General features: G+C 38.6%; 1 protein-coding gene across 4 annotated transcripts in view; it reads left to right on the forward strand.

Annotated features, from left to right (window-relative positions):
• Positions 1 to 24,928, forward strand: part of APH1B (aph-1 homolog B, gamma-secretase subunit) — a 70,580-nt gene that overhangs the window by 2,314 nt on the left and 43,338 nt on the right. For all 4 annotated transcript variants that reach the window (XM_046007311.1, XM_046007308.1, XM_046007309.1 and 1 more), the window contains 3 exons: positions 6,636 to 6,706; positions 7,814 to 7,936; positions 21,862 to 21,989. In XM_046007311.1, the coding sequence (XP_045863267.1) occupies positions 6,636 to 6,706; positions 7,814 to 7,936; positions 21,862 to 21,989 (322 nt within the window). The remainder of the gene's footprint in view (positions 1 to 6,635; positions 6,707 to 7,813; positions 7,937 to 21,861; positions 21,990 to 24,928) is intronic.

Genomic DNA, 24,928 nt, shown 5'->3' on the forward strand with positions numbered 1-24,928 from the left:
CAAGGGTAGAGCCCACTCATCTTGGGGCTTGATCCCACAACCCTGACTGGAGCTGAAATCAAGGGTTGGACGCCCAACCAACTGAACCACCCAGGTGCCCTGCAAATACTGAGTATTTTAACTTGTGTACATTTCTTCCTTCACTTATTCAAAAAAATATTTCTTGAGAATTTACTCAGTGCCAGGCACTGTCCTAGGCACTGGGGATACGGGATGATTAAAAGACCATCTCTGTCTTCGTAGAGGTTATGGTGAAAGAGGCAATACTGGATGAACACAAAAATACACTGTATGCTAGAAGATAATAAGTGCCCTGCAGGAAAATAAGCTAGAGAAATAGCCACTGAAATAACAAGAAAAACTGTTCCAGCTTAGAATTAATGTGTGCTTCTCTTTGCCACCACTGAAAATAAATAATTCTTATGGAGATTATGCCTACTATTATTTTGGCTGTATTAGGGGAAAACAGGGCTTATTTTATGATGTTTCATGTGATTTCATGTCTATAATAGAAAAATATATTTAAAAAACCATGGTTATGAGTTCTTTTTTAAGGCCAGGAAGTTGGTCATCTGTAGGATCCATGAGGACCTCACATGAAACCGCAGATTTGAAACACAGCTTGAACTTAGAACCATATTTTCTTTCAGGCAGTCATGAGGTTGGCTTTGATTATGTAGTAAGCCTTAATAAAGTGATGAGTGTGCTCTTTTTATTTCTGCAAATGAGATAATTAAGGCATTCCACAAATTTCATGTATGCAATCAAGACAGAGTCTCGAAAACATCTCTTGTAATAGGCTTCTGATAATTTGTTCTTGCCAATATGCCAGGCCTTCTGTATTTTTTACTTGTTGCTTTGAAATATTTTATATATTTATTTATTTATTTAAAGTGTGGGGGTGGGGAGGGGCAGAGGGAGAGAGAATCTTAAGCAGGCTCCATGCTCAATGTGGAGCTTCATGCGGGGCTCCATCTCACAGCCCTGAGCTCATGACCTGAGCTGAAATCAAGAGTCAGAGGCTTAAACGACTGAGCTACCAGGTGCCCCTACTTGTTGCCTTTTTCTTTTTTTAAAGATTAATTTCTTTAGAGAAGAGGGTGGTGGAGGGAGGTGGGGGGAATCTCAAAGGGAATCCACACTGAGCAGAGATCTCATGAGAATCAGTCTCATGACCCTGAGATCATGACCTGAGCTAAAATCAAGAGTCGGATGCTCAACCAACTGAGCCACTCAGGCACCCCCTTACTGGTTGCTTTTAGTAATAGTAAAATTTAATAATGAAGCACTTTTACTTACAAATAGCAAGCCAGGAAGCCATTGCTTAGAAGTAAAAGTCTTAGAAAAGGTTTAAAAATGAAATTTCCATTAGTTTCTGGAACTATCAAAGAGCAGCAACCAAGTAGGAACAATTTAAGCTTCCACAAGAATATAATCCTTAATAGATGGAACATCTATTCAGCTGTGGTTGAATGTTTTGTGGTAAGCAGCAATTACTTTAATTCCAAAATTATTTTTAACTGTATAATATATTCAGGTAATCAAAATCTTCCTCTTTCTGACCTCTGCCCTACATAACCAAATGAAATCTCTGTTCAATGGTTATCATCTTGTCTCTTTCAAGGCTACACATACCTCATTCCTTCACCTGGCCCTCAGAAGACATAGATATGGCTTCTAAACCTTTCTATCTCTTTTTTGTCAATAGACACCTGTTTTTGTTAGTGTCTGGAGTTTACCTGTGCTTAGGACCCAACACAGTACCCTTCTGTGGTCAAAGTCGTACAGAGAGCAGTGGTCTTTCCCACCCTTGCCTGGGCACTGTACTCTGAACTCAGTCTCAGGTTGCACTGTTTTTTTCCTGTCAGCAGTATCACCAGCTCATGTTGGTTTTGCATTTTCACATATGTTCATCCTACTTTTGGAGCAGACCTAATTTTGATAGATTTTCACAGTATAGGGACATGGGTTTAACAACCCCGTAGGGTATTAGGTTCTAAAATCCGACTTACCTGGAATGACTAAGTCTGCTGGTCTTTACCACCTTGTTTCTTCATGGATTATACCTGGCATGCAGCCTTTTGTTGCCACTGTCCTATGGTTCTGAAGGACTACAAGCTGAACATAGCTTGCTATTTTTAATGAGGACAGTGAGGGAGTGGGGACATACTGGAAAGGAATTATAGGTCCGTCAAGGCTCCCATGCCACCAAGTTCAGAGAAGCCTCTTTGGCCTTCTATGGAAACCATGATTATTCCTCTGAAAGGGCCTTTGGAAATTAACAAACAGAAAATAGGACAAACCTGTACTAATAGATGACTTTACTTCCCATTGAAAAATGCATCTTCACCAAGCCTTTGCATTATTGTACAATATTTTTCTAGCAAATCATAGAAATGGTGGCTGTCATGTAGTTATATGTTAAAACAAGTTTGAGAATTATGATACTTTATTCATGACTAACATGAATAAACATATAAATATGTTTAACTTGCTCTTGTGCTGCACTACATTCAAATATAGGAACTTTGGTTTAATTAATATATTAGCTATCTCCACTTCCAAAGTAGGTTTTCTACTTTAAAGTACTGCTCCAGGACAAACCATAAGAGAATCTTAATGTCACAAAACAAACTGAGGGGGGTGGAGGGGTGAGGAGGGAGAAGGTGGTTGGGGTTATGGACATTGGGGAGGGTATGTGCTATGGCGAGTGCTGTGAAGTGTGTAAACCTGGCGATTCACAGACCTGTACCCCTGGGGCTAATAATACATTATATGTTTATTAAAAAAAAAAAGTACTGCTCCAATCACATTTTTGCTATCTGAATTTGGCTCCAAGATTATAACGTGAAAGGTTTGCACCAGTTTTTTATATATATGAAATTGAATCAAAATATTTATCACTGTGTTCTCATATAGATTTATTTCATGGGTCAGGCCTTGGGAACAAGTACTTCATCTTGAAGAATGAATAAATGAATTGTAACTTTCAGCATAGCTAAGAGCGGTACTGTGAGAAACTGGCATGTGGCCACAAGTGATAGTTCTTCCTATAATAGTTTCTTTAAGAAATCCAAATTATGGTTGCATATGTTGCCTAAAATATACATTAAACATATTTTGACTTGAAGCTTTTGTAATTTAATCCAGTTTTGACTTATAATGCTGATACCATAAATATTTCTAATTTTAGAACATCTTCCATTTATAGAAAAAATGTTAAGATAATCATTACTACAATTTCTTTTTTTTTAAGATTTTATTTATTTATTAGGGCATGAGTCAGAGGTAGGGAAGGGCCAAGGGGGAGGGAGAAGCAGAAGCAGACTCCCTGCTGAGCAGGGAGCCTAAGGTGGGGCTCTATCCCAGGACCCTGAAGGCACAACCTAAGCAAAGGCAGATGCTTAACCAACTGAACCACCCAGGTGCCCCCACAAAGTTTATATTTCAAAAATTGGACTTTGTCTTTTTTGTTCGTGAAAATAGTAATAAATGTAAACAGAATTTTCCACTTCAGTAACATGGTCAAATTAAAAACACTGTCCCAATAGAGTGGAGATATCCATCAACAGATGAATGAATAAAGAAGATGTGGGGTGTGTGTGTGTAATGGAATATTATGCAGCCATCAAAAAGGAAATCTTGCCATTTGCAACCACGTGGATGGAACTAGAGGGTATTATGCTAAGTGAAATAAGTCAATCAGAGAAAGGCAATTATCATATGATCTCACTGATATGAGGAATTTGAGAGACAAGACAGAGGATCATTGGGGAAGGGAGGGAAAAATCAAACAAGACGAAACCAGAGAGGGAGACAAATCTTAAGAGACTTTTTTTTTTTAAGGTTTTATTTATTTATTTGACAGACAGAGATCATAAGTAGGCAGAGAGGCAGGCAGAGGGAGAGAGAGAAGCAGGCTCCCCGCTAAGCGAAGAGCCCAATGTGGGGCTCGATCCCATAACGCAGGATCATGACCCGAGCCGAAGGCAGAGGCTTTAACCCACTGAGCCACCCAGGCGCCTCTTAAGAGACTCTTAATCTCAGGAAACAAACAGTTGCTGGAGTGGAGGTGCGTAAGAGAGATGAGATGGCTGGGTGATGGACGTTGGGGAGGGTATGTGCTATGGTGAATGCAGTGAATTGTGTAAGACTGATGAATCACAGACCTGTACCCCTGAAACAAATAATACACTATATATATATATATACATATATATATATATATATATTTTTTTTTTTTTTAAATAAGAAGAGGGCGCCTGGGTGGCTCAGTGGGTTGGGGCCGCTGCCTTCCACTCGGGTCATGATCTCAGGGTCCTGGGATTGAGTCCCGCATGGGGCTTTCTGCTCGGCGGGGAGCCTGCTTTTTTCTCTCTCTCTCTCTCTCTGCCTGCCTCTCTGCTTATTTGTGATTAATAAATCTTGAAAAAAAAAAAAGGAAGAAGGAAAACACTGTCCCTTACATCATCAATCATGTGTTCTATCCATCAGGACCATGGAAACTAATGGTGTTTTCTACTTTTCCATTTCCTAATGTTAGCGTTGAGAACTGTTTCCATAGACCTTTCCTCTCATAAACTTGCAACATAGAATGAGGAAGTTTATTAGATTTTTGAATTTATATACTTGTGATGCCTTGCTATACCAGATAGCAAAAATGTTTTATTCATTATTGAGCAATTTATATAAAACAAACAAATCCTCTAAAATTTGATTCTGTTGTGCCATTATGTCTACTTGTTGATAGAGATTACTATCATATATGTCTCTCAGCTTTAATTAGCTTTTTTTTTTAAAAGATTTTATTTATTTATTTGACAGAGAGAGATCACAAGTAGGCAGAGAGGCAGGCAGAGAGAGAAGGGAAGCAGGCTCCCCTCTGAGCAGATAGGCCGATGTGATGTGGGGCTGGATTCCAGGACCCTGGGATCATGACCTGAGCCAAAGGCAGAGGCTTTAACCCACTGAGCCACTCAGGTGCCCTTTAATTAGCCTTTAACAACATTCCTGTGACAGGTTATTTTATTTAGGAAAATTGAACATTTTGGTTGGTTACTACTCCAGAGAAAGATGATACAGCCACTTAAGTTTTGATTAATGTCCTTGCTACCAAATAATGCTTCTAAATGGAGAGCCCTGAAATGGCAAATTGTTTCTTTTGAGTCTAGAAAAGAAAAAGGTCCTTTTCATTATTCTTATTACTACTATGGTTTAATTCTACATTGCCTTAATTTAAAGTAACCAATGGTATTTATATTTATGTAATAAATAGGCCTGCTATATTGAATACGAATACCTTGAAATTTAAATTAACACAATGCCCAGAGTATAAGTATGTTCTGGTTAATTAAATTTTCTACTCTTAAAGTTAACCTAACTCATTTTGTTTCAGCACTTGGTGAAAAATCAATCTTAAATGTTTGGTTTCTTTATTGCTTTAACAAATATACCTTCTTGTAAATATAATGTAAATATCCTTTGAGTCAGGATCATTGTTGCAGAGTTTCTAGCCAACAAATGTTAGTAATAGTGACAGTAATAGAACTGACAGCCACACCTTGCATTCCTACCTAATACATCTGCATGGGAGTAGGGACTCAAGATAAGTCTGAGAATTGTTCCCAACAGAAGCACAGATATGATCACTCTGAAGATTATTTCTTAGTGACCAGTATTCTAATGTTTCATTTATTATCTTTTCTGAGGGTAGCATCTTCTCTGATTAATTACCCCTGAAGCCTGATTGGGATATGAAACAAATATGTAGAATATTTTATAATCCGAAGATCATATGATTAAGTACCCCTATGAGAGCTCAGATCATGGACATTCTAGGACTTAAGAGTAAGGAGAGATTAGCGATTACCAATCACTGGTAGAGATGACTTCTTTGAGAAACTGCTGACTAAATGAGACTTTGGAAGATGAGTATAATTTAGGTTCTACGAAGTGGAAGGTAAAAGGGAGGGTAGCAAAATAGCTATAACCGAGGTGGGAGATACTACAACACAATAGGACCAACAAACTGGGATTAAAGGTCTAAGTACTTCATACGAGGGGAAGAATTCAGAGTGATAGATAGGACATTAAATTAAATATTTACTGAGCTCAGAAAATAGTCAGAACCATTGCTTTTTTTCCCTTAATAGTTCAATCTCTGATGGCTTGTTTACTTATATTTTTCTTATTTTTTCTCTTCTTTGTGAAAAGTCAGATAAAAGGCAAATTGGTTGGAAATTTTGGTTGATATTAGTTAATTGAAAATTTGCTGGGTTTAGTTTAAATGGATTTTGTTTTATTTTGTTTGCTATTTTTAGGTTTTACTTTTATTCCAGTTACCATACAGGGTAATATTAGTTTCATTTCTACAATGCAGTGATTCAACACTTCCATACTCCACCAGTGCTCATCGAGACAAGTGTAGTCCTTAATCCCTATCACCTATTTAGCCCATCCCCCCAGCCACTTCCCCTGGGGTAACCATCTATTCTCTATAGTTACGACTGTTTAAATGAATTTTAGATTTAAGGTATAACCTGAGCAGGAGCCTCAATAAGTAGATTTTGAAATACCTTGTGTATTTTCCTGATATACGGCTTTTCCTTTTAAAAAATTGTGTGGTTTTATTTTAGAAAAGCCAGTGAGGGTTTGAAGACTATAAACCCAGATGAGACAGCACCTTCTATGCGATTGCTGGCCTATGGTAAGTTGGAACTGCATGGTGTCATTAAGAGAAAAAGCCAGATTTGACATAAAAGCCATTTTTATTTTTTATATCTTTGTAGTTTTGTGTTGGGGGGGTGGGTTTGTTTGTCTTTTTAGGAAAAAAGATTTACCCATTTGAGAGAGAGAGTGCTTGCACAAGGGCAGACATGGGAGAGGAGCAAAGGGAGAGAAAGAGGGAGAGAGATAAAATCTCTAGCAGACTCCCCACTGAGCATGGAGCCCAATGTAGGGCTTGATCCAATCCCATGACCCTGAGATGATGACCTGAGCCAAAATCAAGAGTCAGAGACTTAACAGAGTGAGCCACCTAGGCACACCATCTTTGTAGATTTTAAATAGTATTCTGTTATTGCCTTGACCTTTTGGTGTACATTTTCCTAGCTTTCCAGGACCGTTACATAAAGGGAAGTAATTATAGGTGACCTGTATGTCCGTTAAATAGTTGGTCAGGTTTGAAAGTTGGGCTTTTAATATGCATATACTCTAGTTAAGTTTTTAATATGCTTTTAATATGCATATACTCTAGTTAAGTTTTTAAGGAATGTTACTATTATCTCTGTTGGGCTGTTACCCTAACTTTGGCTCTGGAGGACTTTCCATGTTAATATAGTTAATACCCCTGCAGGGTTTTCTTTTAGAATTATGTTTTAAAGATTAATTCTAGATCCCTAAGTTGAGTCAACCTAGTTTGACCCAGAAATTACTTTCTACTATAGGCAGTCATCCCTCAAGCTTAGTTCCAGTTTCAAGCCCTCATACTTAATTCTACAGACTGTTACAATAAACCAAAGCCAGAACTGCAGCATTGTGTCCTCTCTCACCTATTGTTTCTGTGCCTCTTTAGATTTTTTCTTTTTTCATTTCTCTGCTATATTCCACTGTTCATTTCCCTTCCCTTTCCTATTTACACCCTTTTCTGTTTATCATTTAGCCAAGCACAGTCTTTCCTGAGCCAGCCTTCCACTGTTTCTCCAGCAGCACATATACCGTTTGCCTGTCAAAATAGTGTTCTCTAGTCCTTAGAAACCTGATTTGAAGAGAAATCTTGGCATGAAAAGGGTCTAACGTGTTTCTTCCTCTTTAGTTTCTGGCTTAGGCTTTGGAATCATGAGTGGAGTATTTGCCTTTGTAAATACCCTTTCTGACTCCTTGGGACCAGGCACAGTGGGCATTCATGGAGACTCTCCCCAGTTCTTCCTAAACTCAGGTATGTGCCACAGTGGGCATTCATGGAGACTCTCCCCAGTTCTTCCTAAACTCAGGTATGTGCCAATTAGATGTGAATATTCAATCTTCTGGTCTAAATAATCATCCTTATTTGAGTTCTCTGGCTTAGGAATTCACAATTTAAATTTATGTGATAATTTGAAAAGGCAAAATACTGTTAGATAGCAGAAGTAAAGGATGTAGGAAAATAAAAAATTTGGTTAGAGTATTTTAGAATTTTAGGGTGGAATTTAGCATATATAAAATTTATTTTTATTTTGCTATACTGATAATGTTGGATGTGTAGTTGATGTATTATAAGTGAATTTTTATAGGTTATGTGCCTTTCTGTTTTTATTGGTTTGCTTTTATCTTCAGTAAAAGCCTTAGTCTTTAATTAGTCATCTTGGCCCATTTTTGGGATAGGCAGTATAACTGAATTTTGAAATTGAGAAGGGGAAAAATGTTTCTTATTTAATGTAAAGTAATGTTATGCATCTAAAATGTACATTTAAACATATCTGTGTCATTTAACAACTGATCTTCCCTTTTTCTTAAGAACTAGAACATTAGAGAGAACTTAGAGTCCCTTGTTTCTCATAGCTTTTCCCCCACAGGTACTATTGCCCTGATTTTGTGTTTTTAATTCCTTAGGTTAACCAGGTTCGAAAGCTAGGATTTTAACATATATACATGTTTTGTTTTGAAGGTAAAACATGAAACTTTTACCTTCATGTGTATATCTGAAAAAAATTAATAGTTTTCCTGCTTTTGAACATTTGAGAATAAATCATGCTGTATTCTTTGAAAAAATAAGTTGAGAGGAAAAAATGATAATACATGAAATGATCTTTTTAACCCAAAAATGTAGGAAAGGACCAACTCGTTTCAAACTGCTTTTCATCCACCAAGTAAAAATTGTCATCATGAGGCAGTGATCATGCATTTGACGGTTGTAGTGTACATAATTGACATAAAATTTCTCCTAAATTTCTGAGAGGATTCTTTTAAAAATAGTTTTCAGAAAATTCTGCTGTGTTTTTTGTTATCTCCACAATTTATATTATTAAATTAAGTGACCCCCCATGCACATATCCTATTAATTAAATATTGTTTATTTAACATCTATACTAAAGGAATTTCTGTCCTCAAGGAGCTTACCTTCTAATAGAGAAAAAAAGGCTAAACACAAATGAGTAACTGTTTTAGTAAAGATAATAATAGAACCAGGTAAAGACAGTGTGCCCAAATTTTAAAAACTGCTGCATTAGTTTTCAGTCATCCTGCTGTTACAGTGACCCCTAATCCCCCTTGGACGCGCGTTCCTCATTTTAGTCTAGGCCTTGGTGTCTCCTGTCTACATTACTTCCGTCAGCCCTCAACTAGTTAGTCTTTCCTCAACATACTTTCATGTGAATCTGGCCTGTACGCAGCCGCCAAAATGATCTTCCTTGTACAAAAATGTATAATGACTTTCCAAGGACTGTACTTTGTAAGGACTGAGTCACAGCTCATTATATCTGGCCACAAGTTCATGGGTTGGACTTATTTAGTGGTGCCTCCAACAAAGCAAATTTTCTTCATTTTAAGCATTCCATAATTAGAACATTTCTGACAGTTTTTTGATGAATTATAATAATGAGTGTTAGGTTTTTAGAATAAAGGTAATGTTAATAGCTAACATCTGTTAGAGTCCAATATAAATAAATAGAACATAATCAGGAGGGGATATTACTGCTATAGTTTTCTATAATTTCTGAAATTGGTCTGAAATTTACTGCTACTTACACAATTTTCTATTGGTTTAAGTAGCATTCTCCTAATGGAATTTATTTTTCTGCTAGCTTCTTTCACTAGATGGTGCTAATCCCCTTCACAAGACTAGCTTAAAGTGATTCTTTTGGAGGAAAGTGAAAGAAAGATGTGCTAACAGTTTGGGAGTTGTATTTATAATTTCTATAAATTCAAGGGAAAATGCAATATTCAGAAGAAAATAAAATGTTTTAATGTCTTCAGTTAGGATAGCTGGCTGATTATGCTATGAATATATACTTACAGAGTGAAAGAACAATTGTTTTATTATATGCAAGAGTTTATTATAGCATTATTCTTTGGAGCATGAACTTTGAATTATACATTTAAGAAGTTACTTTTCATTGCATTTTAAAATAATAATCCCAAATTTGTATGTATTTGTGTTTATTATATATAATATATAGCTAATGTTGTTACAACTTATTTAGGCGTGAGCTCATTTTTAACTTGTCAGTTAAATCTACAAGTTTATATGTTTAGCATATTTCATTACAAATGCCTAACTAGTTATCAGAATAAATAAGGCCTGTGGGGTTACTTATAGTATATTTATGTTAGTATCAGAGAGACGCTGTATGATACTTGTGTGTACATAGATTTTCATGTTACAGGTAGGCATAGTTTATCAATAATATGTATGTACAAGTTAATTATTTTTTATGTGTAGTTGCATAGCAGGGTAATATTAACTTTTCTTAGAATCATTACCATTTCTTAGTAATGCTATATAAAGGCAAAAGTATGGAAATTGGAGTCCTAAGTTCAAGTCTTATTCTGGTTCATTAATTTAGTATTTTGGTCAAGTTCATTTGATCGTTTAATCACTCATTCCACACATTAATATTAAGTATTTGTGTTAAACAGAAGTTATACCAAGCTATGGCAATACAGTTTAGTTAATGCCTGTACTTTCCACTCATAGTGGGGAATAAAGTGGGGGTTAAAGACAAACAGCTAATTATAATTCAGCGTGCTAAATGCTGTGAGGAGGAAGAGCCGTGAGCACACAGAAGTCAAGCTCTAACTCACACTCAGATGGTAATGTGCTTTTGTTCTGTAGTGTTTCCTGCGCTTGTAATTAATTGATCCACTGTGTAGTTATTTAAGTTTTTCCAGCCAGATGCTAAGCCGTTTAAGTGCAAGGACTGTGTGTGTTTAGTTCACTCCAGCACCTTGTAGAGTCCTTTACTGCTAGATGGACTCAAATATTGATTGAAAAAATGAAAGCTAGGCACAGCTTATGGAGGAAGTGCTATTTGACTAGAAACTGAAAGGATGAATAATAGCTAGGCCGTCAAAAGAAGGAGGTTGTCAGGGAGGAATGTTCCTGGTGGAGGAAGAGGTGTCTTTCCTACTGGCCTAGAGGTAGAAAGACATTGTTCACTGGACTTCTGTCTAACCCTAAATTTCCTCATCTTTCAGGAAGAACAAAAATAATACCTAGCTCAGAATTGTAATGAATTAACTGAAATTAATTTAGAGAGTATATATTTAAGTGATCTAATAAACTTTCAAATGGCCTAAAGATAGAGAATGTGGTTCTTATCAGGGTTGAGAATTTGGTCCTGAAATTAAAAAACAGAATTTAGAGGATAATTTCTTTATGTGGAATCTGGGTTTATCACTCTGAATTGCCTCTCTTATGCTTTTTTTTTTTTTTAAAGATTTTTAAATTTATTTGTCAGAGAGAGAGAGCACAAGTAGGGGGAACGGCAGAGGCAGAGGGAGATAACAGGCTCCTCACTGAGTAAGGAGCCCCATGTGGTACTCAATCCCAGGCCCCTGGGATCATGACTAGAGCCGAAGGCAACTACCTTACCAACTGAGCCACCCAGGCGTCCCCTCTCTCTCTCTTATGCTTTAGAAGAAAAATGTCTTTAACTACTACTCACTAGGGAATGGAAGCTAGTATTTTCTTTTTAAAACTTCCCCAAATCAGGGCACCAGGATGGCTCAGTCGGTTGACTGTCTGACTCTTGATTTCAGTGCAGGTCATGATCTCAGGGTCAGGAGATCAAGCCCCATGTTGTTGGGCTTCGTGCTCAGCAGGAAGTCTGCTTGAGATTCTCTCCTGCCCCTTCCCCTGCTCATGCCTGTGATGTGCTTGAACACGGGTGCACATCTCTCTCTCTCTCAAACAAATCTTTAAGAAAAACCAAAACCTTCCAAAATTATTTCATTTCTATTTTCTTGGCAGTGCTCCTGTCTAGGTAAGGTTTTATATTCTTTAGCCATTCACTAGGAGAAATCAATACAGGTCAGACCCCATGTGGAGTTTCATATTCAGTTCTGAGCATTGTGATTTAACAGGAATACTGAAGGACTGAAATTGGTACAGAAGAGCAGTGTGATATGGTGAAAGACATAGAAGCGGTATCTTGTGGGGACTGATCGAAGTAAGAGGAATGTTGAACTTGAAGGAAAATAAAAGTAAGAGGAATATAGGAGATTCCATTTTTGTCCCAATTTGTCATTCCCTTTTATAGAATTATACATCCACACCCTTGTATGGCCTCATGGTGGCCAGGTTGTACTTCTCTGCTCCTGAAGTTGAACTCAATTATGTGGCTTCAGTTGGTTAATTAGCGAATGTAAGGAAGTCAGAAGCTCAATTACTACTTGGGTGGTTGCGCCTGTGCTTTTGGACTCTGGTCATATTCCATGAGAACGTGTCTTACATAGTTAATGCCCACTTGACCTTGACCCCAGAATGAACATGTATAGGGCAGACCTGTGTGCAGCAGCAGTGAGGAGTGAAACCCAGCTGTACCAGCAGCCTACAGCAGTGCAGCCCAGCTGAGCCTAGCCATATTCAGCCAAAGCACAGTCAACCTTCCGACCAATGAGCATGAGAATAAATTCTTGGTCTTGTAACCCAGTGAGTTACTTTTTTCTTTCATTCATTTTTTTGCTACAATATTTTAAGTATAATCTTTGTAGTATGTCAAGTTTGTTACATGTTTAGACTTTTAAATGAAGGCTCTTTGTAAGTTTCTTTGATAACTACATCAACAATTCCAAAGTGATAGGAAAAATAGAACATCTATTAATGATACAAAGAAAATTTTTAACAATAGAGCTTAATGTGCGATGATTACTCTTCTTGGAATGTATTAGAATCTTAATTTCTTATAATAAATTATCATAACTAACTGCCACTGCTTATGACACAGGGATGTTCCATATGCTGTAGTATGTCATCAGTGTTGTCATAGATTATACTTTTTCATTATGTGTTTTCATTCTAGCAGTAACTGAGAATGGAAAATTATGCTTTTGGTTTGTCCTTTCTCTCAATCTTGGCTTGTTAGAGACCAGCAGCCTGGGATATGTTCCCATGTGTGCAGAGAGCAGGTAGCCAGCCGCCTTCATGCAGTGTGCAAACAGGCAGCTCAGTGGATTGCTTCACAGAGTTTGGCTAAAGGAATGACGCAGGCTGTGGCTCCTTGAGATATGTCCCCGGCCACTCTCCGAAACACTGCTGTCTCTTTCATCACATGGTTGAGTGGCCAGCCCCTGTGCAGCTCAGGCAGTCTGATGGCTTCTGCTTCTCATTTCTTCTTCTTGTGTGAGTCAGTCCTTATTTTCTTCATCTACTGCTGCCTTTAATTTTTTTGTTTTTTGGGTTTTTTTTTTTCCTCCTAGAGAAACTCCCAGAGATATTTTTCATAGTAGTGAGGGGCAGGATACTGTGTATGGATGATTTGCACTGGAAAGAAGTAACATTTTTGGAATATCATCTAGCATAGTTTCTTCTTTCATTCAGTCCAATAGGAATATATATTTTATCCATTATATCTAATATTTACAGTTTGAAAGGAAAGAAAAACTACCTTGTTTTCAACTTTATTGATTAGTCTGGCCTTCCTCAACCACCCCAGCTTAATGCTATGAAGCTCCGTGGCTCTTTTGGGAGCATTTGCATCTGTTGTGTGCCTACTTCTCATCAGCAAGGATGCTCTTCACTGCTGAGATCACTTGTACCAGTTGACTCCTCTACCTTCCCTCAGTTCTTCCAAAGAGAACTAGAATGTTCACATCAGGGCTGCTGCGTTGCACAATTCCTGGGGGGAATCATTCACATTGTAGTGTGTTTCACTGAGGTACTCTGAGGTTTTCCATTGCTATTCTTGGAGGATGTTTTAGCCAAGTTCCTGAAACCAGACTTTTGTATTGTATACATAAATGTTTGGAAATCTTTATGGTTCTTTTTTAAGGAATCAATCAACCTTAAAGTTTACTTTAAAGGATAGATCTATTTGGTTTTATAGCTTTTTCATTATGCTAAAGTTCTTCACCACTAATTAAGTTGAATATTTTGATTTACAAAGAATTACTTAGATAGTAACTTTGAATATTGAATATTTCAATCTTGAGATTAAAGTTCTGGTTTCAGATGGTAGGCTGTTTTTCCATATCTAGGGAGATTTTTTTCTCCTTATAGTCAGTGAAATAATGATTTGAAATACTGTTGACTTCTCTTCAGAAATTCTGGAAGACAGAAGACAGTGGAACAACATCTTTAAGTGATGTACCTCTGAAATCTTCCTCCTTTCAGTTGATGCCCTTCCTGTTGCATAGGCCAAAAACTTTGGAGCGGTTCCTGATTCTTCCCTTTTTCTTATAACTCACATCCAATCGAACTGCAGATCTTATCTCCAATTTTCATTTAATCTCCATCCAGATTCTTTTGTGCTTGGTTTTGTTTTATATTGGCATCATGGTTTGAGATCTTGTTTGGAGCAAACACTTAAAGGAAAGATAAATCTGATGGAGAGGAAACTATTCCAGGCCAGAAACAAACATGGAAACATCCAAGTTAATTTCATTAAGCCAACACAGCATTAATACAAAGCAATAGGATCCTGAGAGCCCACACTCCCTGCACACTGCTAGGAGATGGGTTCCCCATTAGAGATTTATACCCTAGGTTCTGGTGGGTACTGTGTTAGACCACCAATGCTCCCAATGACAGCAATAGCCAATAACTCTTTTTCTTTTTAAAGATTTGATTTTTAACTGAACTCTATACCCAATGTGGGGCTCAAACTCACAACCCCAAGATCGAGTCACATGCTCCACTGAGTGAGCCAGCCAGGTACCCCATGCTATAACGAATGTAACTGTTGGCATGGTTTGTTACACACCATTTTGGTGACAATAGCTGAGTAATACAGAAAGTTTCGTTTTTTTATTTTTTTATTAACATATAATGTATTATTAGCCCCAGAGGTACAGGTCTGTGAATCGCCAGGTCTACACACTTCACAGCACTCATCATAGCACATACCCTCCCCAATGTCCATAACCCCACCCCCCTCTCCCTATCACCCTCCCCCCAGGAACCCTCAGTTTGTTTTGTGAGATTAAGAGTCTCTTATGGTTTGTCTCCCTCCCGACCCCATCTTGTTTCATTTATTCTTTTTCTACCCCCCATGTTGCATCTCCCCTTCCTCATATCAGGGAGATCATATGATAGTTGTCTTTGTCTGATTGACTTATTTAGCTTGGCATAATACCCTCTAGTTCCATCCACATTATTGCAAATGGCAAGATTTCATTTCTTTTGATGGCTGCATAGTATACCACATCTTCTTTATCCATTCATCTGTTGATGGACATCTAGGTTCTTTCCAGTTTGGCTATTGTGGACATTGCTGCTATAAACATTTGGGTGCACGTGCCCCTTTGGATCACTACATTTGTATCTTTAGGGTAAATACCCAGTAGTGCAATTGCTGAGTCATAGGATAGCTCTCAATTTTATTTATTTATTTTTTTATTTAATGTGCCACATGTGAGAAAAAAAAGAGTTGACTTGTGTTTCTTCAGAAAGCCTTCCTAGGATCAACAAGCAGCAGTTGGAGCAGGGCTTGTCTTTGGCACTATTGACGTTTGGGGTCAGGTAATTCTTTGTTGGCAGGAGATGGAGGGGTGTTTTGTGTAGTGTAGGGTATTTGACAGCATCCCTGGCCTCTTTCTTTTAGATGCCAGAAGTTCCCCACCCCCAATTGTGGCAACCAAAAATGTCTACAGATATTGACAAATGCTCTCTGGGGGCAAAATTGCCTCACTTATGAATCATTGAGTTAGAAGGCAGATTTGGGTTCATTTTCAGAAGGAACTTTCCCACAATGACTGTTGTAATCAAGTAAACTTCTAAACTGGATTTGAAGTGGATCCTGTGGGATTTACTTCTTCATTGCATAGGGATTAGATCAGAAACCATCTATTAGGCCTCCCAGTGCTGACTCTCCACACTGATGAACTAAGCTGAAGAGAGAATTTCATCATTCCTTAACATATGCTATGGAGACTTTAAACAAAATCCTATTTTTGGCGGTCTGTTCAGCTCATGAACATACTTTAGAAACACTTTCATAAATATGAGATGATAAATGCTATTTACACACCAGTAATTATTCAGATTGCTTTCAGAACACCTCCTTTATGATCTGACTGGTATTAGAAGATAGTATTACACCTTTCTTATTGCTATGTAGTATGAGATGGTTTTCAAGATGTCTTTTTTAAATCTTGGAGAATGTTATTTGATTTGTAATATATATACTTCTGTATTATAATAACAAGGTCACAAAATTGTCATGCTTTTTAAAGCAAAATTTTTAAGTTAAATCCCTGTTATGGGAAAGGCATTGTCAAAAATATTTAGTTCTATGGTTTGACTTCTGCTTGAGCTAGGTTATTGGAGATCCCTTAAGAATGTAGAGTTTCTATAACCAAGAGGTATGGAGGAGAGTCCTTCACTGCACAGAACCTTGACGCCCCAGACTCTTCTCAGAAAAAAGAAGCCAGAAGCTCATTAGTAATCATATCCTGTCTCTAGGTGGTTGAGGCTAACCGTTGGCTTTGCAAAGTCTTCCTCTGCCTGTTGCTGCTACCACCTAGCAGCCGCCCTTGGCTGTCTCTGGCATAGTTAGAGATTCTATGAAGTTGTCAGAGGAAGCCAGGTGATAGTTTCTGTACTGGTAGGATCCGGTGTTAGAATCAGTAGCTGTCTTAGGCCGTTATCTTTGCAAGGACAGAAAAGTAAATATTAGGAATAAGGGAGAGAGGGACGAGCATGAAAATGACGTTTGTCGGTCTCTGTGTTAAAACATTTGGAGTAGGGGCGCCTGGGTGGCTCAGTGGGTTAAAGCCTCTGCCTTCGGCTCAGGTCATGATCCCAGGGTCCTGGGATCGGGCCCCACATCGGGCTCTCTGCTCCGCAGGGAGCCTGCTTCCTCCTCTCTCTCTGCCTGCCTTTCTGCCTAGTTGTGATTTCTCTCTGTCAAATAAATAAAATATAAAAAAAAAAAAAAAAAAAAAAAAAAAAAAAAAAAAAAAAAAAAAAACATTTGGAGTATATTCAAGGAGAAAGAACCAAATTGTAAATGTAGGCTTTTTTTTTTTTTTTTAAAAGACTTATTTATTGATTTGAGAGAGAGAGAGCAGGAGTGAGAGGGGCAGAGGGGGAGGGAGATAGAATCCTAACTGCAGACTCCCTGCTGAGTGCAGAGGCCAATATGGGGCTGTATCCCAGGACTCTGATTCCAGGAATCTGAATTCACAATCAAGAGTCAGATACTCAACTGACTGAGCCACACAGGCGCTCCTAACTATAGCTTCTTAAAGATAACTCTGAAACATTTTGCTTAGAAATACGTTAAAATAAAACATTCTTTACCAAGAGGATTTGACTTAAAAGATTGTTAGAAGTTCATTATCAAACTGGCAGCTACAATTTCACAAACAGATGTACAATACTTGTTAGAATTGTTCAGATTTCTTTCTTTTTTTTTTCGGTTCAGATTTCTTTCTTTTTTTTTCTTTTTTAAGATTTTATTTATTTATTTGACAGAGAGAGATCACAAGCAGATAGAGAGGCAGGCAGAGAGAGAGAGAGGGAAGCAGGCTCCCTGCTGAGCAGAGAGCCCGATGCGGGACTCGATCCCAGGACCCCGAGATCATGACCTGAGCCGAAGGCAGCGGCTTAACCCACTGAGCCACCCAGGCGCCCCCAGATTTCTTTCTTAACTCCCTTCCGTCCTCCTTCCTTCTCTTCCCTTCCTTCCTTCCTCATCCCTTCCCTTTCCTTCCTTCTTCTCTCCCTCCCTTCCTTCCTTTCTTGTCTTTCTTTCTCCCTTTCTCTCTTTCATTCTGTCTTCTCTTTTAGAGAGAGTGCATGGGGTGAGGGAGAGAGAATCTTAAGCAGGCCCCACATGCACAGAGCCTATCACAGAGCTCGATCCCACAACCCTGAGATCATGACCTGAGCTGAAATCAAGTCAAACGTTTAACTGACTGAGCCACGTAGGCAACCCAGATTTGTTCGGATTTCTGATTAATGTTCCAAAACACTAGAAATTAGGGAAGCTCCTTTTATTAATCTGGATTATAAATGAATTGTGATTTTTTATAATTAATTTGGAGAGGATTTTTTCTACGTTTACAAATATTAGAACAAAGCAAATTTTATAGAGTTAGATTTACTGAAGGACTTTTAGAATTTTATAGTTAGGAACATGAAATGAGAAAGTTTTAGTAATTAAAAGATAGTTTCCTAGAGATACTATTAGCAAATCTTCATTTTTAATTGGAATTAATTCCATTTTCTAGAGAAAAGTAACAAAATTTTATGTACCTCTAGCTGCCTGTATGTGGCGGAATAGATCTTCAGGTCTCTGTTTCTGTTGGACCTCTGACCAGTTGCAGAGGGAATAAAGAATAAATCCTAATACTCTAAATGGCATGTTGTAGTAGTAAAGTCTTATGACGATATGGCAGCCAGCCAGAAATTAATGCCAGCGGAATAAATAAGCAGTCAAGTAAGAACTTACAGTGTTTCAACAAATGTCTGGGAGGTCCCCTTTGCATACTGTGTTAATAAAACAGTAAACTGAAAGGACGAGGCAGAGTTCGATGAGATTGTGTTTTGTGCACAGTGATAGCCCCAGTGCCCCAAAGAGTGTCTATCATAGTGGACACCGAATAAGTACTTGTACGCAATAAAGAAAGAGATGAGGAAGAAGATAAATATAAAAGTAACACAAGGTCGGAGAAAGAAGTAATCTGTAAGAGTGAGAAGAGTGCATTTTCAAACAATGCACACTACCCACACTACTACTGCTGCTCTGCCTCATTTTCCCACCTGACGGTACAGCTCACTAAAGGCCCTGCCATACTCAACTTTGAATCCAGAGACCGTGGCACATAGTAGTAGTATTTATTGAAAAGCTGAGATTTACAAAACACTGTTCTTCTCTGCAACCGCCCTGTGAGGAGGTATTGTCCCTGTTTTAGAAATAAAGGAAACATGGGGCGCCTGGGTGGCTCAGTGGGTTAAAGCCTCTGCCTTCGGCTCAGTCATGATCCCGGGGTCCTGGGATCAAGCCCCACATCAGGCTCGCTGCTCGGCGGGGAGCCTGCTTCCCCCTCTCTCTCTACCTGCCTCTCTGCCTTCTTGTGATCTCTGTCTGTCACATAAATAAAATCTTTAAAAAAAAAAGAAAGAAAGAAAGGAAACAGAAGGTGAAGGAGGTTACATAGTTTGCCTAAAGCCCACACTGTGGAGCCTGCATTCCATCTCGAGATTGTGTAACTCCCAAGCCCTAGTACAAAATCTTCAGGCCAGACTATCCAGGTGCTCAGCAAATGTGTGTCGAGGGTTCTTAAAAAAGTGAAGAGTGGGTGTCAGAAAGAACTCACTAAGGAGATGGTTTTAAGCTAGATCTTAAAGTAAGATTTGGATATTGTGAAATGGCAGGGGGATGATGAATATTCAGGCAAAAGGACAGTCAGTTAAAAAAATAAGTAAAGGGGCGCCTGGGTGGCTCAGTGGTTTAAGCTGCTGCCTTCAGCTCAGGTCATGATCTCGGGGTCCTGGGATCGAGTCCCGCATCGGGCTCTCTGCTTGGCGGGGAGCCTGCTTCCTCCTCTCTCTCTCTGCCTGCTTCTCTCCCTACTTGTGATCTCTATCTGTCAAATAAATAAATAAAATTTAAAAAAAAAAAAAAAAATAAGTAAAAGCACAGAGACATAGAGTATAAGATTTCTGGCTTTCTGCCATGTAGGCTGTATTTGAAGATTAGTAAAGAATAATAATTTGGGGGCGCCTGGGTGGCTTAGTGGGTTGAGGCCTCTGCCTTCGGCTCAGGTCATGATCTCAGGGTCCTGGGATCGAGCCCCGCATCGGGCTCTCTGCTCAGCCTGAAGCCTGCTTCCCTTCCTCTCTCTCTGCCTGCCTCTGTGCCTGCTTGTGATCTCTGTCTGTCAAATAAATAAATAAATAATCTTAAAAAACATAAAATTAAATTAAATTAAAAAAAAAAAGAATAATAATTTGGTTCTAGGTTGTAGAGGGCCTTGGATGGTAATCTGAGACATTTGGACTTTACTTTGGATACAGTATCAAGTCATCCAAAATGTTTTTTAGCAGGAAGGTGCCTTAGGTCATTTGAATTTTAGTCTACCCTCATCCCAAAGTTATATATTTTATTTTATTTATTTTTTTAAAGATTTTATTTATTTGGTATATATAGAGAGATCACAAGTAGACAGAGAGGCAAGTAGAGAGAGAGGGGAAAGCAGGCTCCCTGCTGAGCAGAGAGCCCGATGTGGGGCTCGATCCCAGGACCCTGAGATCATGACCTGAGCCGAAGGCAGAGGCTTAACCCACTGAGCCACCCAGGCGCCCCCAAAGTTATATATTTTAAAATCCCTCCTCTACTTAAACTATTTACCACCATTGACTGAAATGATGGCACTCTTTCACTAGATAGAACAACTCGCTTTCCTCCAATCAGAGTAGTTATGTCCTTTTAATATTGTTTTTGGATGTTTTTGACTTTGTATAAATAATGGGCATCTTCCCACCATATGGTTTTTTCCCCCCTCAGCATTACATTCTTGAGATCATTTATATTAAGATCATATAGTATACCATTGTGTGACTACACCACAAATCATCCATTCTTGGTAATGATGAAAGTTTTTTTGTTATTACAAACAATGCTGATATAAATATTCTTGTATATATCTCATTGTGCAAATATGTTAGTTTTTCCAGAGCAGTAGTTCTCAAATTTGACTACTTTGGAATCACTGGCAGGGCTGTTTAAACACTAGTTGTTAAGCTCATTGTCTGATTCAGGAGGTCTGGGGTGGGTCCCAAGAATTTGCATTCCTAACAAGTTCTCAGGTACTAGTGAACTTTTGATCTAAGAACCAATTTCTTCAGAGTATAGATCTAGCTGTGGAATTGCTGGAATGAAATAGAGAATACATATTCTTAACTTTACTGGGTAATGCTAGATTGTTTTCCTATCTACAATGTGAAAGAGAATTGTTAGACTTGAATTTTTGCCAGATTGGTGGGTGTTAATTGTATCTTAATATGTGACTGAAAAGGAAAATTGATATGCCCTTTTTTTCATATTAAAGCTTTCAGAATACGTGGAACTTGCCCATTTTAAATAATGTTTCCAGGGTAGCAGAGAGTGCGTGCACACGCGCATACACACAGACACACACACACACACACACAGACACACACAGACACACACACACACACACTCTATTCCACAGAAAAACCTGGGTGTGCTGATCAGATTCAGTTTGGGTTGCCTAAGAAGAATATGAGATAATTATTGCAGTTTTTAATATTTTTAATACTTCCATTGGCATTTTTTTTAAAGGAAAGAACACAGGAAAAATTTTACTTTAGTGAGAAGATTTGTTTAAATTGAAGATAATCCATTTAATTCAGGAAAGTGCAGAAGGCTAATTTGGAAAGATTTGACTAGATACTATGCTAGTTTTATTCCCTTCCTCAGCGAAACTTCTTAGAGTCAGTCCAAGCTGCCTTTAGGTTTAACAGGTTCACATTCTCGATGACAAGCTGCTGCAGAGCTGACCCTGTGTTCAGAAGTGTTGCTTTCCAAGTTACTATTTGAGCAAATGTGTGTCAGTGTCCCGGTTCTGGCAGGTGGTGTTTGAACTCTCACAGCAGTGTGGTGTACCCCAGGAGCTTGTGTATCATGAGCAGGTGGTCAGTGGGCTTTGGCATCTGTTGTCTATATGACTGGACATTAACGGATGACTATCTTTCAGCTTTCATGACGCTGGTTATCATATTGCTGCACGTGTTCTGGGGTATCATATTTTTTGATGGCTGTGAGAAGAAGAAGTGGTCTGCCCTTCTCGTAGTTCTGCTGACACATCTGCTGGTGTCCGCCCTGGTGAGTATCGCCACCGTCCTCACATAGTTGTTTAGAACTCAAGACCCCATATCTAAAATGATAGGTTCTACTCTAAATGAAATACAAACTCAACGTCAGATGAAGCAATTCCAAAAAGTTGGTGACTAAGTGAATGAGCAAAAGGTAAATAAATAAATCATCTGTCTTCCTACAGAAAGAAACAACTATTAATTTGCTGGTTGTTTTCTTTGTGTCTTTCTTTTATGGGTATAGTCAACCTGAAGTAGTCTTGTATTATGCTTATGTTAGGTAACACATCTTAAACAATTTCCATGATATTATAAACCCTTTTAATATGTAAATTTTGATAGCCTTATATTATTACATAAAAATCATATTACAGTTTGCTTAACTGATTGATCATATATTTTTCTACTTTTGCTTCTTATAATGCTATCTTGAACATCTTTGTACATGGAAGTTTTTCAATATGATATTTAGCTTCCAAGGAATGAAAATATTAAGTGGTATGCGTATTTTTGAAGTCCTTGATGTCCATTGCTAAAATACTCTCCACAAAAGTTGTACCATTTTTGCTCATTCTGATCAATAATAGGAGTGCCCAGTTACTCCCTCCACATGAAATTATGTGTTTTCTAAATTAGTTTTCTAAATAAAATTTTAAAAAAAAGCTTGACTAGATATGCATTTTAAGAACTATTTAATGTTTTGGGTCTGACTTTTACTGTAATTTGTCATATATTTACATCAGAATTATCCCCACCACTGCCTTGTCCAGACCCTTATGATTTCTCTTTCAAAGTATTGAAAAGGTTCTTTCTGGTGGTGTCCTGCCTCATGTTTCTCTATTCTCCATCCATTTAGAATTTATATCAGGTTTTCTCATACTGGGCTCCTTGACCTCTGATCCATCTAAAGTGCCATCTTACAGGGGTGCCTGGCTGGCTCAGTCAGCAGAGCATGTGACTCTTGCTCTCAGGATCATAGTTGGAGTCTCACGCTGGGCACAGAGATTACTTAAAAGATTAGATAGATAGATAGGAAGAAATGCAATCTCACTGCTTCCCCTACCTAAAACTTTTCAGTGGTACAGGATGTTAAAGTTAACCTTTGGGGCGCCTGGGTGGCTCAGTGGGTTAAGCCGCTGCCTTCAGCTCAGGTCATGATCTCAGGGTCCTGGGATCGAGTCCCACATCGGGCTCTCTGCTCAGCGGAGAGCCTGCTTCCCTTCGTCTCTCTCTGCCTGCCTCTCTTGTGATTTCTCTCTGTCAAATAAATAAATAAAATCTTAAAAAAAAAAAAAAAGTTAACCTCTGATATGATGGCAACTATGTGAAGCCAAGTCTTCATTGGAAAAAAGACTAGAAAGAGACTGCATTAAAATATTAATAGTGTTTCTCCCGGAGTGGATTCTTTTTTTCTTTACAGTTTTTGGCATGTTCCAAGTTTTCTATGATGTATACTTTCATAATCAGAAAGGAAATTACATGAAAAAGCAGATGTCCTTTTTATACATCCAATTGGCTATTGATTCATTTAACAAATATTTACTGAGTGCCTTCTGTGTTCCAAGCACTGGTCAAGGTAAACAAAGCAGTTTAGTGAACAAAGCAAAGATCTGTTTTTACAGTTTAGTGGGGAGAAAGAGGCTTTGAGCAATAGGCATAATAAATTTTATAGTGATAGGTGCTATGGCCAGTAGCACAGGCCAAAAGGAATCCAGCGTGCAGGGAGGCAGGAGATGTCAAATTTTTGAATTAGATGGTCAGAGTAGGCTTCATTGTGAAGGTGACATTTAAGAAAGAAGTGAAGAAGATGGTCATGTAGCTCTCTGGAGAAAGAACATCGTGGACTACACAGCCAGTAGCAAAGTCCTAAGATCAAAGAACTTGCTTGGCATATTTTTTGGAAGTGAGGGTGGCCAGAGCAGAGTGAGCCAGGGGCAAGTTAGTAGGAGATACTGTCACAGAGTTGAAGGTGGGGGAGAAGTACAGGTTGGAAGTGAGAACCACATCTAGGTAATGTAGGACTTTGACATTTACTCTCAGTGAAACGGAAGTCAGCGTAGGGTGTTTAAGGAGAGGGACATGATTTTAAAAGGATCACTTTGCTGTGTTAAGAGTAAACTGTAGCAAGGGAAAAGATTACAGTCATCAAGAGGAGGATGGTGATAATTTGGGTGAAATAGCAATGGATATAATGAGGAATTATCAGATTGAGGACATATATTTGAAAGTAGAGCCAACAGTATTTCCTGACAGACTGGGTAAGGCACAGGAGAGAAAGAAGAGGAGGGAGCCAAGGGTGCCTCCAGGGTTTTGGCCTGGGCAGTAAGAAGGATGGAGTTACCGTCAGTTGGGATGAGGAAGCTTGTGGGGGGAGATCAGGAGTTTATCTGGGCACATTATAAATGTAATAGAGATGCCTATTGGACTTCCAAATGGAAATGTTTGTTAGGCAGTTTGATGAAAATGTCTGGAGTTTGGGAGGACAACCCAGGGCCAGAAAAAGTGATTACAAGGGGTAGGTTCAAGCAGACAAGAAAAGAGGCCCAAGGACTGAGCCCTGGGACACTCCCACCTTGAGACTGGGGAAAGAGGAGCCAGCAAAGGAGACTGCGAAGGAGCCACTAGTGAGGCTGGAGGAAAACCAGGAGCCAGGTGTCCAGGGAGCTAAATGTATTGAGGTAAAAATGATCAGTTGTAGCAAATGCCTGTGGAATAAAACCCAGACTTCTTTATTTGACCCAAGCCCCTTTCCATTCATACTGGTACAAAACTTACCTGTTGCTTCTCTCCACAGTTCACATCATGTACTCCATCGAAACTGATCTATTGTGGCGACCCAACAGCATGCTTTGTGCATGCTGTTTTATCTGCAGTGACTTATCTCCCCTTAATCTAAGTCAGTTTGGAAAAGTGCTAGTTCAGTGTGAGGCCTCCCTGGCAAAGGTGCAT

This window comes from Meles meles, chromosome 6 (genome assembly GCF_922984935.1).
Source record: "Meles meles chromosome 6, mMelMel3.1 paternal haplotype, whole genome shotgun sequence".
In the NCBI taxonomy this organism is placed as follows: Eukaryota; Metazoa; Chordata; class Mammalia; order Carnivora; family Mustelidae; genus Meles; species Meles meles.